At 34.3% G+C, this 16777-nt stretch overlaps 1 protein-coding gene across 4 annotated transcripts in view; it reads left to right on the top strand.

Moving 5' to 3' along the window:
• Nucleotides 1–15931, top strand: part of FBXO15 (F-box protein 15) — a 71104-nt gene extending 55173 nt beyond the window's left edge. For all 4 annotated transcript variants that reach the window (XM_072411511.1, XM_072411510.1, XM_072411512.1 and 1 more), the window contains exons 10-12: nucleotides 12025–12149; nucleotides 13419–13688; nucleotides 15141–15931. In XM_072411511.1, coding sequence (XP_072267612.1) covers nucleotides 12025–12149; nucleotides 13419–13688; nucleotides 15141–15155 — 410 coding nt within the window. In that variant the 3' untranslated portion in view covers nucleotides 15156–15931. The remainder of the gene's footprint in view (nucleotides 1–12024; nucleotides 12150–13418; nucleotides 13689–15140) is intronic.
• The last annotated feature ends 846 nt before the right edge of the window (nucleotides 15932–16777 follow it).

The following is a 16777-nucleotide window of genomic DNA, read 5'->3' as shown; positions in this document are numbered from 1 at the left end:
TTTTACTTTTTATTAAATAAAGGTTTGTCTACCCTTTTATGTAAAGTAAAGCATTGAGTTTAGGTTGATTTTAAGCAGCTAACAAGAAGATATCCTGTTAACCATAGAAAAAAAACCCTCTCTAGTCTGATTTAACACCCATTCACTGCAGAAAGCACAAAGTGGTTATTTTCTATCTCGGGACATTTTTGGACACCACTTTCTTTAAAGAGAATTGTTACTTAGGCTTGGGTCAAACAGAGACAAGGAATTGTGGTTATCAGCTATTAGCTGATGGTGGTTATCAGGCATTGCTAGTGCTAGCAGCAAGCACGTGATGAATAAAAGCTAAGGGAAAATCTAAAGGGACTGCTGAGATTAGTTAGACGTGTCTACTTACTGGTGTTAGAGAAGAGCGTACATGGCATGATAGACCGTTGCTCAGACTTTGGTATGTAGTGTTGAATCACGATCAATATCCAATGTGTGTCAGTAATTTATTTTATGCCATATTTAATGACATGCATGTTGACCCTTTATTTTCTTTGAGTGTTGCTTTCAAAATAAAAGCACCCTGACAGTTTTCTCAAAACTTGGGTTTCTTATGTATTTTTTTTTGGCAGCATGCTTTACTAAAAGATGCCATGAGAGGGAGCCTATGCTAACCTTTATTTTATTGTTTTGTATCCTTAGGTAAAAGCTATTCAGTTATTTTAAATGCACTTGTCCTTGCAGTTTTTTTTCCTTAAGACATTACACAGAAAATTAAGACATTTAGAACAATAGCTTAGTAGGTTTTTGTTTAGTTTGTATGAAGTTCTTCCAAGAAGCTGCATTTTGTTTCATGGCTTGTTTTATTTGGATCTGGGTCCTAGTTAATAAAATATTTATTTTCAAATTTTGTTTGCCATAACTGCCATAATACTGTTTGTAAAATACTGGAGGTATTTTTGCAAGGTACATTTAGGTAAAAAAATAAAATTTAGGTATTCTGTATATGCTATTTTCTTTTACCATCTTATTTTCCTCTTCACTATTTTTTTTTTATTGCTCTATTTGGTGATATTACCATCTTCTAAATATTGATATTAGGAATTAGATCTGCTTTCTCAAGCAAGGCTATTAACCCCTTTTTCTGCACCTGCAGTACCTACTGCTTTCTTTGTCACCTGGAACAAGCATAAAGCAAGTAAAACCAGCATTCTTGATTTACATAGTTTCAGGTCAGTAAATTATGATATTGGATATACAGTAGAGGCTCACATGAAAAAATACACCCCCTACAAATTGTTGATTATTTTTTATTTTTTTGTTAGCATACTTTTATTGGCAATCATTAGATCCTTATGCAAGCTGTATTGAGTAAATATATTGAACCCTAAAAATTGTGTTCTCCTGCAAAACGCCAATAAGATACTATATTCAAGATTGTATATATTTGACGTTACAACCTGCTGGTAATCCACATTAACAGGGTATGAATGAGGTAAAAGCTGAAAAAAAAAAATCCCTATGTCCCTCGTGCAATATAACAAGCCTAACCATTTGTATGTAATGTTTAGTTTAGTTCCGTTTTAAATAGTAGGCCAAAATTAGATTTTTTTAGTGAGGCCTTCAGCTTGCATGTGATCACTAGCTGACCACACTGGTTGGTTTTCTGCAGTTGTTTGGAACTTCAGCTGTCATGCACGCTAGCTATGCAAATGTTTAAAAGGAGGGCATTTTTTGGGGGAACCACAGCTTGGAGTATTGCTAGAGAATGCTAATGCTACAGATCCTGGGCCAAAATTCCTTAAATAATATGTGTATTTATGAGATATAATGGTAAACCTTGAATACATAATAACACCTTTAGCAGTAATCCCGAGTGTGATTTGGGGTGAATTTTATTTGCTAAAAGCGATAATCCTGAGTCACACTCAAGAAAATAGTTGATTGTGTAGGTCCAACAGATGGGTATTGCACCCCCTTCCCTATAACCCTTCTGCCGTCTGACCTCTGTAGTTGAAAAATACAGGATAAGCAAATTGCTATTTTTTTTTAGTTTAAAGTTTATTATTAAATTTATTAAATATTGGACATATTTCGGTAAAATACCTTTGCATGCAAAAAAATGTAACGCCTTTTGCATGTAGATACAGAATTAGAAGCCTAGGGGGGTTAAATTGTTCATGCTTCTCTATAAAATCTGTTACAAGATTAACAATGTATAAACAGCTCTAGTATAAACTGAAGTCAGGTATTCATGTATTGCTGTGCATAATCTGACCTCTGGATCACTGTTTCTGTTTCACACTCACCTTAGACAGTTCTTAAATATGTTATATACAAAAGGGGAGTTGCTTTTACATCGCCACTAAAATACAGTGTGGTGGATTACAACATAAAAAAGCAAACACCATGAATCCAAGTCTGAATTACTTTTCAAAATATTGTCAGTTGGTCCACTTTACATGGAATACATGGAGTTCTCCACTCCTGAAGTCCAAGATTGATAGAATATCAAAAGTATGGTGTTCAGGAAGAGTTTTTTTAAAGATTATGTTAAAACATTTGGTATAGAGTTATTCATCCACATTACTACTGCCTTATATCAGACTTCAAATACTTTTCAAAACCAATAAAAAAGTAAAGATCAACTCACTGCTGTTATCAGATCTAGAGGACAACAGGTCTAAGGCAATGTCGGATGATTCTCACCCTAGACAAGCGCTTGAGCTCATAGCAGTGAGAATCTTATATGTGGACTGGTCCTGAAGGATCCATTAACAACCACAATAGAAGTGATGGGAGGAGAGCACAGCAGGGTACTGCTCGTTCGTTCTCCCCCTTCCCTCTCCATAGAACAGAACAGCACTGTATGTACAGTGCTCGTTTGTTCATCTTTCAGTCCTTTGTCATTGGAAAGGATCATGAAAGATCATTTCCAACAACAATAATTGAGCATGTGTACGCAGCCTACCAGCTAACATCTGAGTCTGCCCCATGTATAAGTGATATACACACTCATACATATTTTATTTACTTAGAGCTGGCGATTTTGATTAGAATTTAGGTAAACATTATGAATATATTGAGTAGTTATATTATTGTTTGGATTATTTGTACATATTTTGTTCTGAGTGTGTGAAGATTGATGTAAATACTATTTATTTTATACTGAAACTAGGGCTACATCACCTTGCTTACATCAAAAACGCAGGTTTTTAAAAAAAAAATACAATGGGAAAATAATAATGTTGTACCTTTTGCCACTTAATATTGCATAATAGCAGCATCATTATTTTATGCAGCCTTGTAGAAAAAATGTTGATTTTCTTTGCTTATTGTCGGCTATTAAAACTGCACTGCAGGTTTGTTTTTCTTTGGTCACTGCGTCTCCATTATTTATGTATGTGTGCTTAATTATCCATTTTACTGTCTGTATTTTTTTCCTTGCTGTAGCCCTCTCTGTTAATTACTGGCTTTATTAATCTGGAATACATTGTTGTAGGAAATAATTTTATACACAGTAAAAACAGGAAACCATTTTACTTTTGCTTGAGTTTTACAATCATAAATCAGAAACAGGCAGTGTTTCTGAACCAGGGCTCCATGGAACCCTGGGGACCCTCAAAAGGTTGAGCAGTTAACAATTTGTCCCAAAAATTCACTGGGGTCAATAAACTGGTATGATCTGTACGGGTGACATTCTTCCCAATGTTCAGCAATGTGAAAGGCATTCCTGATGACCACCACTAATGTACTGTGAGCATTGAAAATAGTAATTATAGGAAAGTGTTTTTAAGGGTTGCTCATATTAAAAAGGTTGAAACAGTCACTATTATTGTTTAAAATATACATTCATTTCTGGCATCAAGAAAATAGTAGATTGTGTAGGTCCAGCAGATGGGTACTGCGTCTCCATTCCTATAACCCTTCTGCCGTCTGACCTCTGTAGTTGAAAAATACAGGATAAGCAAATTGCTTTCCACTTTGTGGTGGTACAGAAAACTGACCTAACATTTTTGGTAGAATAAAAAACTTTGTTGTTAAAGGCTGGGTATATATAATCCATCCCCTTTCATATTTGCCACATCTTTTCCTATGTAAGGATTTAGTTATTTATGCATTTACCAATTTTTAGGCTTTCTGTAGTATTCTTAGTGCGTTTTTAAGAATAGAAGAAAACAAAAGGTATGTCTAAAATGGATAAATGTATGTACATCTTTTAAGTGCATGTTTTAATTTGTGAAACGTGTCAAATGTGTGACTATATCTGCTTTGAACATGGGCTTTCCTTTCCATCAGTTTTATTTTTTGGTCCTCCAAGGTAACAGTCCTAAAAGACACAGTTACCAGTTAAGGCTTATAATGGGAGCATACCAGTGTTATGTTCTTTGTTAAATTACATTTAACTGCTTTTTAACAGTTTGTTAGCTTGGTGTGCATCTTTGCAATTCATGATCTGCCAAATACTGCTTCTGTCTCAATACTTTAGGAAATTGGAAGCTTGGGAGGACCCTGAAGATGTGAAGCAGATTATACACTCCTGTGTGTCTGGGAAGAATATTTATTTTCTAGGGGAAGAAACCTCTTGCACCTCTTTCATGAGTATTAAAATACACATACAGTGCCAATCCTTTTTAAATATTTTTTTACATTGTAGATTATTATTAAAGACTTGCAGGAATTATGTTTTAAACAATCCAGAATATGTTTTATATTTTAAATGATTTAGAAGTAGACAGCTTTTGATTTGATGACCGTTTTGCACTCTTTTGGCATTCTCCCAATCAGCTTAATGAGCTAGTCACCTATATTGGTCCTGAAACAGTTCCTGGAGTAGCTGAGCACTTGGCTGCTTTGCCTTTGTGCTGTGGTCCAGCTCATCCAAACCATCTCAATTGGGTTTAGGCTGGGCAATGAATGGGGTTTGGCATCAGTTGACCTGGCTTCTCCTTCTTAGTCAGACAACCCTGACATAACCTGGAGGTGCGTTTGGGGTCATATGTCCTGTTAAAAACAAATATTGTTCATTCTAAGTGCAAACTGGATCGGATGGCATGTAACTGTGATCGTCATACTGAATACATGTGCCCTGAAATTTGAATAAATCACCGACAGTGTCACCAGCAATGTACCCCCCCCCCCCCCTCCCCCCCCCCCCCCCCCCCTATACATCAAACCCCCCACTCCATGCATTGGGAACCACACATGTAGCAATCCCCTCCTGACCTTTTCAGGGTCTCACAAAGACATTGAAGAAGGAACCAAAAAGCTCAAATTTGGACTCTGTAAAAATTTGTGTGGGCTCTAATCAGATGTGTTGGGTATTTGTGGTGCTGAGGCTGGTAACACTGAGCTTATCCTCTGCAGCAGAAGTAACTCTTGGTCGTCCTTTCCTGTGTAGGTCTTCAATGAGAGCGAGTTCCATCATAGCTTTTAATGCTTTTTGCAACTGCACTTAAGGATACATTCAACGTTTGTGAAATTTTCTGAATTGACTTGAACATTCCTGAGTAGTAATGGACTGTTGTTTTTTTTTTACTTAATTGAGTGGTTCTTTAGTGGAATAGTGTTATTACCTATGCATATTTGTGTACCAACCCTACCTCTGCAGAATACAAATGATGATCTCAAACACTTTAAGAAGGCAAGGTATTCCAGAACTTACATTTTGTCGGGGCATGTTAATAAAAATAATTTCAGGTGATTATCTCATTGATCAAACTGAGAGAATGCCAAGAGTGTGCAAAGCAAAAGGTGGCTACTTTAAAAAATCTAAATTATAAAACCTAATCTTTTAACACTTTTTTTTTGTTTGTTTAAAATGTAATTCTGTATGTACTTCTTCATAGTTTGAATGTCTTCAATATTAATCTACAACAGAAAAAAAATAAATATTAAAAATAAAGAGAAACTTATGATTAAGAAAGTGTGTCCAAATGTTTGGTACAGTATGTCTAAATATTCTTGGATATTAGAAACCCAACCGATGGGAATATTGCAACAAGTTAAAATGTAGTCATGAAAATTGTTTTAGGATGTACATATTTAATTCTACCTTTTATGTGCATTACAGTTTCCTCTATTTTTTATTGCTTTATATGTTTGTACATATATTGTACAAACATTTCAGAAAGAACACAGCCTTTACAATCTTAATTAATACATAAGGTTCCTTTAAGAGCCTCAACACTGGAACCGTTGGGACTTTTACCAGGGTGATTTTTCAAATGGTTTAGGCGTAGAAAAGCAACAAATGAATTTAGGACCTTCCATTTAATTCCACAAAGTGGTATATAATATGTTTATGGCAAAAAAATCCAAAGCAGAACATAGAATTAATGGTACTTTATTGATCCCATTTAATAGCTGACTATATTTTTTGCTGAGTATCAAACCCTTGAATAAACCCATGAGATTTCTAGAACAGTAGTCTCCAGCTTTAAAAAAAGAGTTGGTCCATTATTGTTAGCACAAATTACAACCACCTTGATTTTTTTTTTTTTATAAACCTCTGTAGCAATTCTTGCTGTAGCAATATTATTGCATGATGAAAAGCAACATGAGTTAGGTACAAATATAAATTTTGCTTTAGTACTGTTTATTATTATTTATGTCATAAGAAAAGGAAATTACCCTCTTTCAATTTCAAGGTTTTGCCTATCTGGGTATAACAAAAAATCATTTGGTACATAACAGGTCTTAAAATTAGGTAAATAAACCTCAGATTAACAGCAAAGAATGTATTACACTGTATTTATTAAACAAAGACAATGTCAAAATGCAGAAGGCAAATGCTAAAAATTAGTACACACCACTTGCACATGAATAATTGGTCATTAGCAAGTGTGATAATATATATGAAAAGCACCAGTTTTGGTAGTTTTCTGATCTGTAGCATTCAGGTGAGAGGTAACATACTGCCAAGTCAGTAAACAGGAGAAATGATCTTAGAGAGACAAATGTTGCTGCCCACCAATCTGGGAATTTCCATACCAATGTATAAATAATGTACAATGAGAAAGTGGAAAACAGTCACACCAAGAACAAACCGTGCAATGCTCAGGGAAATCGTTTGTTTGTCTTTTTCATGTTGTTTCCATGTCCATATTCATGTTCATGGCAGAACAATGATAAATAGACTGATTGTATATGGCTTGTTTGGAAGAGTTGCCAAGAAAATGCTTCTTCTGTCTAAAAAGGACATGGCAGCACAGTTTACATATGCAGTTTCATATGAAACAAACAAGAAGTCTTCTGTAACAATTTCCTATGGACATACCAGACCAAAGAAGAGATATTAGGCCATAATGCACAGCGCCACATTTGGCAAAAACCAAACCTTGCATATCAGCACAAACACTTCATACCAACTGGTTGGTGGTGGAGGGGTGATGATATGGGCTTGCTGTGCAACCACAGGACCTGGCACCTTGCAGTCATTGGGTCATACATGAACATGTGCATGTATGTGAACATGTATATCAGAATATTCTATAGTCAAATGCAAAGTCATCTGTGCAACAGCTGAAGCTTGGGTGAAACTGGGTCATTCAACAAGACAGTGATTGCCCTGTTGTATTTATATAGTGCTAGCATACTGTGCAGTGCTGTACATTAAATAGGGTTTGCAAATGACAGACAGATACAGACAGTGACACAGGAGGAGGAGAGGACCCTGCCAAAAGAGATCACAATCTAAGAGGTGGGGAAAGCAGCACACACTAGGTAGAGAGCACACATTGCTTGTCTCTTTTGTCAAATAATGCTACATCCTGATGTTTTTTTTTGTTTTTTCAGGTCCATTTTTAGTTTAGGTGAGTGTCTTCTTAAGCCCTAATGAGGTTAATAAAAGACAATAAGCATCAAATGGATACTGTATACAAGAATATGCTCACCTAGTTGGTCCTCCTTCCAGCACTGATTTATTGACTACAAGCATGTGCTCAGAAAAGACACTTGCAGAGTATCATTCAGAAAAAAACAATGAATGGTTTCATTAAAGTAACTATATTTTCTTAATGAAGTAGTGCTGACGACCTTTCTTAGAAATAGAAATTTCATTTCATTTTCAGCATTATATTGGTTCCCAATTTCTTGAAGATGACTTTGCCAGGCTTTGTTCTACAAACATCAATTGGGCATTGTTTTAAAAGTGCAGATTATAGAAACTAATCTTGTGTGGTGTTTACTAATATTGTCTATAGACATTCAGGCTGGTCTCCTAGTACTATCCTTTAGTTGCCAACGCAATGCAAGTTCAGTGATAAACTGATACTAGAAGTAAGTTGTAATCAGTAGTGAAGGCATGACATCAGATTTCCAAAGGAAAATAAAAAGTACAGTTTACATTTGGTAGTTGAAAAGTGACCTTGCTTTCTTTGCTCATGTGCTTTGATACAGGTGCATGTTGAGCACTAATGCACATTACAGCATCTTTTAAACTTTTAGTGACCTCAGTCCTATATGTGGGCTAAAGCTTACAGTGAAGTTAATAATGTGTCTTTGTACATTCAGTGAAAATACAATTTATTTTTTAAGATACACAATTACCCTTTGCAGTCATTTCATAATACTCAATATTTGACTTTATTCTTGTGGCTTACTGCCAACAAAGCTTTGACTGAATATCAAGCAAGAGATTGTATTTCTATTTCCTAGATTGCTGGTGTCTGCTTTTTGGTTAACCTTGACAGCTGCCCTACAAATCCTCCAACTCTCTCATCCTTGAGATTTACACATTTTTTAGACTGTGCACTGTAAAAAAATCCTTTGAGATATTTAAAGGCTACATTATTAAGGTAATTTTTTTACACACATCTAGTATTTGTTATAAAAAACATTTTTTATAATACACTGGATTTAAGTTTGCTTTCAATACCCTTATTCAAGGGGAAATTTGGGAAAGAAAAAACTATACCTTTAGGCTTTGTGTCATTACTTTTGAGAACTAATTGTAATGTAATTGTCATATGAAGTGTTCTAAAATCTCCCTATAGCCACTGTTGGAATGGGTGTGGAGCTAACTACAAGACTTAGGCTAATTAAGTGCTGTCATGAAATCATACCTATAGGTACCTTTTAAAAGTCAGGATATATCGCCACATTAACCTTGGGCTATAATCATCACACATGGACAATACCTGGAAGCATTAGAAGCTAGCCTTTCATCTCCTGTCTTCTGACTTTCTCCCCTTCTCCCTGTTTAGTTGAATATTAGGGTTTGAGCCTACCAGACTTTTTTGCATCAGTTGTTAACATTAACTCCTGAACAACTTTTGTTTTCTGTATCCGGGGGTAGAAAATTTATAATCCAGAATAATTATACGCACACAATCCTCTTTGCATTTTTAATATAATTAAGGATTACTTTTCCATTTCAAACCTCACCTGTAAATTAAAAAAAAAAAAAAGTGCAACATGACAACCTGGAGGAGTTTTGTACATCGTTGGTGTATGGAAAGCCTGCATAAAAAAAACACTCTTGTTTGATTGATTTGCTGAACTTTTTATAAAAGAGATACAGAACCTGCAACTTTCCTTAACAGAACATTAAAAGTGCATCAGATAATTATAAAAAAACAGAACCCTCCTATTCAGTAATCAGTCTGCAATGAACATGGTTGTACAAAGATTTATTCAAAACAGAAGAAAGTGGCAATCTGCAGATTCCACTTGTTTCTTTTACTGAACAAAAGTGGAGCTTGTTCAAGACAATCGTCTAGATAGGTTTTTCAAACATTTCATAAACAGTTGTAAAATTCCTTTCAATTTCTTTCATTTACTGCATGCAAATGAGGTGGAATACTTACAATTGAATTTGGACCCCTGCAAAGCATTACCTACACCATCTACCAAGTTACCAATGGCAGTGTACACTGTAGCTAAGCTACAAGTTCACTTTAAGGTAACCAGAGGGGAGCAGTTCTACTCCTACAAAAAATAAGACATGGTCAAAAATGTTTTTGTCCACTCTAACACTATGAAATTGTAAACCATCGTAGATTATTAGCAAACTGCTTTTAAAAAGACTATATTGTTTTTCAGTTCATAATTCTGAGCTTTCATTTCAGTTGACAGGTGCGTTCTCGGGCAGAAGGTTTTAAATACAACCGCTTACAGTGTATAACTTTTCAGTTTTAGTTGTTGTTTGAAATCTGCTTTATTATAATTCATTACATGCAGATGTTACTGTCGTCATTCAGATTTAGAAGATGACTCTTTTCTCGTTGGCGTTTTCATTCGTATTTTTATTTATACCGTGTCTTGCTGTGCTTTTTCACATAAGGTCACACTGAGCTAAGTGATATGTGAAACAAAACAGGATCCTGTTTAAATTGCATTACACAGGGAATATTCTGTTGAACTTGATATTAATTAACTGTTAATAACAGATGGTCAGAGCATTGTTTCAGCTAGAGCAATTTTGGATTAAATCCAATAAGTAAATCAAAGCACATAATTAAATATTCCCACACCATGGACACTTTTTTTTACAGGTGTAGTTCTGTTTTTAAAAAAAATAGGAAACAATCATGTACTGTGGATGCTTTTCTGTATTTTGTCATATGTTGTATATGCATTTAACAAGGCAATCTGAATTGCTGGTGATCATTTAATAAACCATTTGCATTTTCAGTTTACAGTTCAGATTTCTTCAAGATAGTTCCTATATTCTATTCTGTAGAGTTATGTATAGACTTCTACCTGCAGCTATTGCGGGTTCTTTACAATATTAGGTAGAAGTTTATTCAAGCCCAACTGGCTGTGTCAGTGTCAGTTTATCTATGTGTTATTAGGTTATTGATGGATTTTAACCTTGCACACTCTCTACAAAACTAAAAGAATATTTTGGTTTTGGTTGAAAGTTATATTGCCTAAAATTTGAAAACTATTCATTATCTGTGCTAAATGTTAACTTTTTTTTTTCTGTCAGCATAGGTAATATTTTTCTGCTCACTACCTGTGTCAATCTGCAGTTATAATTGGTAAATTGTTTTTAAAGCTTTAGGAGTACCAGTGATCTTCTCCAAAGTAACACACATATGACCTGGTTTATTAAAGAAGTATGTTGTTTGCAAAGTGAAAGTTTACTTGCCATGCTGACTAAAGTCATCCAACTATGTGGGGGCAAAAAACTTTTTTTTTTCTTTTTTTTTGTATGCACTTTACTGGGTATTCCTTGCAAAGTGTTTTTGGAAAATATAAAAAGTAGTAGCCCCTGGAATAACATTAGTGTATTGGGCATTGGGTGGTTTTGGTGAGTGTATCATTTACAACTGGTATAACCATTACATTTTTGGGCAGTCATAATTTAAGTCTCTTCTTGGAGCACAAAACCTTTTTTTCATACCCCCTCCACCTGCCTTTCTTTAGAAAAATTCTTAAAGGATAATCCTCATATATTTACATAACTCCATGATGATGACACAGACCAGAAGAGTCCTTCTTCTGGTGTCCTTGTCGCTGCCCTTTTTTTCTTTTAAGTGGAAGTATATGTGGGAGATGAGGAATGGAGAGGAGTTATGTAGGCAAGAGTGTATACAAAGATATGTATACTGACATGCTGTGCCCCTGCTTCATTGTATTCCTTTTAGAAAATGATCTCAATGAGCGTCACCAGGACTAAACGTACAATAATATTTACCCTTTATGTTTCCAATACCATGAATTGAAGCCTGGGTTTAAATAGCAAACAATATTTTTTCATGATAAATTTTTAGTAAACAACCACAGTACAAATAAAAAAAGGTAAAACTCATTTTTCCCCTTGTTTTTATCCTTGCATATTCTGTTACTTAACTTTTTGTACTTGTACAATTTGTCTGTGTGATCAATACATTCAATGAATTTTATATTAGGTTTGGCAATGTAATATTCCAAACTGTTCCAGTTTTAATTTTTTTTCTATCTTTTTTTTCAGAGGACAGAAATACATAGTTTTTAGTATTTGCATTTTGCATTTTAATGTACATTCATATATCTTTATCATTGCAGTTCATGTTTTTTGTCGGTAAAGTAGCAAGTTGTTAACAAGATATTTCATGTGTTTTGCAGAATACATAAAAAATGGTAATGTAAAAATGACAGCCATAGGTCTTAAAAACAACAGGCAGCATGCTCCCCTCGTGGGCAAAGTGGACTTTTTGTGGAAGACCCCCACTTTTAGTGGCCGTATACAGGTAAAGTCTATGTATTTGCATCACTGGTCATACTTGTCAGGCTGTTGACTTTTAATTCTCTTTTCTCTTGATGCACATATTTCTGTGTAACCAGTTACTTGCCACTTTTAGATTTTTTTTACATTTGTATGTATGCCCATAGATAATGACAGGAACGCATGTTGTCATGTTTATTGGGTAGTTGTGGGAATATGTTGGGACTTTATAATATTTATTAATGATTTTTAATAAAATAAATATCAATAAAAAAAGCTGCTAGCAGACCTCATTTAAAGGCTTATGTTTATCCCATGCAGTCCCTGTAAAGTAACAATGATAAAATTGTGCATGCATTAATGCAAACATGAAAAACCTTCTTACCTGAGGCTATATCAAAACCCACCATCTCTTATATGGTATTTCTTTTTTAGGCTGTTTAAGGGGGTGTATTTTTTGGTGATTGGCCAAAAGTGGACCTTACAGCAAACAGACCTTTGCAGTATCTCTATCTCAGAAGTGTTCTTGACAATATTTAAGTGGGGAAAATAGGGATGTCTTTTAAGAAAGCTCTACACATTAGTCATATTTACAACTGCTAGAAAATGCTTAAAAGATTGGTATTGGCAGTTTTTAAACGTTAATTCATTTTTATTTATTTGGCATATATGTGGCAGTTATGTGAAAATAATTAGATTTATTCAATTAAATTTAATTTATAGCTTTTCTATTGATTATTGTTTCAAATGTTTGCAGTAATGGCCACAATTTGTGCCCTAAGTTTATACTCGAGTCAAAGCAATTCAAAGCAATCTGTATGGTTAGATAAAAATAAGTATTTATATTTGGTGGGTTTATATTTGTATTTATAGGGTACATTTTCGGTACTCCAAAGGAAATACTTAAAATATATTTAAACCCTAAAAAAAAAAATGTAATCTGTTGCTGCTTAGATGTGGTAGGTGCACATTTCTGTTAAAATAGAAACATTCCTGTTGCCGATTGTGGTTGAAATCCAGTGGCCCTTCCCCTGGACTTGGCTGATATATCCAACTTTCTGTCTGTGAACTAAAAATAACTTCCCCTTATATAAAAGAGAAAATTTTATCTTTATTTACCCAGTCCCTACAGGAAAAAATGACTTATATATACTTCAATTTAATTACTGGGAGGTTTTACATGCACTGCAAAAATCTTGGTAATTTACATTGCTTGTTCAAATATGCTAAAAAATACTTAACAATTTAGGTTTACTTACTTTTAATACAAATCAAATTTTTGTTTCCTCTTTAGAACTGCTTTATAATGGATGTCACTCTTTTGGATGAGTTAGAGACACCATACTGGTGCTTCTGTGCTCCAGTACAACTACAAGAAAGCAAATACTCAGAGACCCTTTATGACTTTATGGGACAAAGCTTTTACATGGAGTACAAAGACTCAGTAGGGAAGCTCTTTGCTGAACTTACGTGGATGAAAGAATCAGAGGAATATTTCATAATAAACTTGGTCTTGCTCTTAAACACAGAAAAGTTGAACATGTACTTTGGAACAAACTACGCTGTAAGTAAACATTTTATTAAATAGATTTAGTTTTTAGTTTATGCACAAAATCTTCATTCACAAAAGAACATTAACGGTATTTGTTGTATAATTTAGTAGTTTTCATGGCTTATTGCACCAAAGGAAAGCTCTGCACGGCTAGCAATTTAGATTAGCGAATTACACAGATATAATCAAATTGAAAGTTGTAGGTCTGCCTGTTGCTAAATTACTCTAATGGAAGGCTTAGTCATCTCAGCTCATTTGACCCTTTCTCTGCAAGGGTCAATTTTTTCATTTTTGCACACATTAAATAATAAATTACTTAAAACCACACTTTGTTTCTGAAAGCAGAGACCCTGTAGAGGAAAACTATAGTAATAACAATTTCTTGAACCTTCTCATGTCAGCATTTTACCCTTCTGCACATTCTAACCCTCTCCTGGGCAGATGACTCCCATTATGGCTTGTAAATTTCCCAGATTGTGGATGCCCATTGTGCAAAGTCCGCGTAGCATTCCCAATAAAAACTTTTGGCACAACTGTGAGGTGGCATACTTGTATATTTATTATGATATCGCTTGCTAGCTGATTCAGTCTCTCCTCATGTGCATTGCTAGCCAAGGAGATGACTTGTACTGACTAGTAGTAGTACTCTACAGTCTTGGCGGGATGGGTCAGGAGAGAGTATGTGGTTCTTCCTTTTTCTAGAACTTCTTTTTTTTTAGATCCTCACAAAATGGAGGAAAGGTAGCTGTTGTAGTTTTTCCTCTGTTTTTTCTTCTGACTTTGCCCTAGTTGCTGCATTTGTGAAAACAATTAAGCAATATAACAAGTGGGAGGGCTTGCAGTATTTAGGGTTTGATGTGTTTCTTTGTTCTGTCCCTTATGAGGCATTGCAGGCTAACATGAAGTCTTTAAATCAGTAAGATTAGGTTTTGGCTTCCTATGTTTTGATATTGCTTAATTTATTGTTGTGGTATTGCATTTCAGCTGTATGCATAAGACCTTGTTCAGACCTGTGGGAAAATAAATGACAAGCCTTACCTCTCCTAGATACCTACTATCCACAGCTAGCTTTCCAGGATCATTTTCAGGCAAAAACACATTTGCAACTACCTGTATAGGTGTTTTTAGGCATTTTCTAAAGCATAGGTCAAGAAAAAAACACACAAAGTATTTACAAATCTTTTTAGGCGTTTTCAAATCTATGCAGGCAGCAGAAGTGACAAACCACCCCTGGACACTGCACGGATAATGAATAGATCTACTTGATCCAATGTTCACCGGTTTTTGCAAGTGTTTTTGAGCTGTAAAACCTCTAAAAAACACTTAAAAAAACCTTAGGTCTGAACATGGGTTAGCTATAACATGCATTTTAAGGGCCATGAGCACAGAAGGGATGGATACTAAATTTTATTTGATGTTTTGGAAAAGCAATGCAAAGACCTTTTTTTTTTTTTTTCCTTTTAGGATTCACCTAACTGAACCAAGAAACTAGAAGATGAACTGTAACTGTATCCGTGTGTCCAAAATAAATAATATAAATATATGGTACAAGATCTTTAATAAAATTCAGTTTTCATTGTAAAATGAGAAACACTATGAGTAAATATTACAGACCTGGGAATAGTTTAAAAAAAAAAAAATAAATAACTCGTATTCTGGGTATATCAAGATGTCTCCTGTGCTCTGCAATGTTGAAGAGCAGCAGCTGCAGTGAATGGTACAGGGACAGTGCCTAAAATAACCAATTTTTTCACTAATAGAGTGAAGGGAATCTTTATTCTTAAATATAATAAATACCACACAACTCTGTTCACTTGGTTTTGTACTGGATGGCAGATAGTAAAATAATTGTTTGTGGCTTGTTTTGAGTTTTCAATATGTTGGTGTAGACCGCTTTTTAAAACCACATCTTAGTGGTATATCTTTTGTTTCATGTTAGTATTAGAATGCAGTTATACTTTAGAAGCCTCTTTTGGGAGCATACCTTAATTAGCAGACAGTTCATATTTAAAAGATTATTCAATATATGCCACGCAAACACAAAAAATGTAATAACCATTATATTTTGTTGGCCATTTCTCTGCTCTAAAAGTGTTTTGTTTATGATGTTTTTCTGACTACTTTTTGACAGTGTGTTACAACTGTATACAGGGAGTATAATAAAAATGTGCCAACAAAGATTTGTTTATTTTTTTATAGTATTAATTACACATTATTTATTATTATATTAATATATTATTAACTGTGCCTTTAAAGACAAACAGAAGTAAGTGTGTGTGTGTGTGGGGGGGGGGGGGGGGCTACTAGTCACTTGTATTGCTTTAAAGGTCAAGGTGTTCTTTTACCTAGAAGCAAACAAAGGTGGTAACCTTTTTGATAAAAAAATAGACCTTTTTGAGAAAAAATTTAAAATTTAAACTATAATCAACAAAGAAATTTAGTTCCCAAACATTGAACACTAAAAATAAATTATTGAAACACCTTTTTTGTGTAGCACCAAATTAAACAATTTAGTGATATGCTGTACTCCTAAAATACTGATGGATAATCAAAATTTCAAAGACACAGAAAATGTAGACTTAAAATTGTACATCAATTCTTTATATAAACTGCAAGGGCTGCCAGCAATTATAGTAATTGTGGTAAAATTAATATAAACAATTCACATAGCCCATATCCAGCCAAATAGATACTTTAACACTTCACTGTTGCTTAGCAAATATATAAGATTTTTGTTTCACTCACTAAATTTTGGTCATTCAAGTGCAAAAATACAGGTGCCATAAGGACCTTTGTATGCAACATCCTCTGAAAGGATGTCATATGAAAAAGTACCACTCCCTGTAATTGTCTATTTATACATTTTATAGCCAGCACTCAAAAAAATGTCTGAATTCTTGTTCAACAAAAATTTACAGTGTTGCAAATGTATTCTCTTTTCAATGCATTTATCAGATAAAGTTGAGGTAGGGGTTCAATATAACAACTATATTGCTAACCATTCAATTATTACATATACACAGTTTTTAATAACAATAAACAGACAATGATCGTTTAATATACACTGGGGAACGCATTTTTGTTGAGTTAGATCTTACACT

This window comes from Pyxicephalus adspersus, chromosome 5 (assembly GCF_032062135.1).
Source record: "Pyxicephalus adspersus chromosome 5, UCB_Pads_2.0, whole genome shotgun sequence".
NCBI classification, from domain to species: Eukaryota; Metazoa; Chordata; class Amphibia; order Anura; family Pyxicephalidae; genus Pyxicephalus; species Pyxicephalus adspersus.
This window is presented reverse-complemented; position numbering and strand designations above follow the sequence as displayed.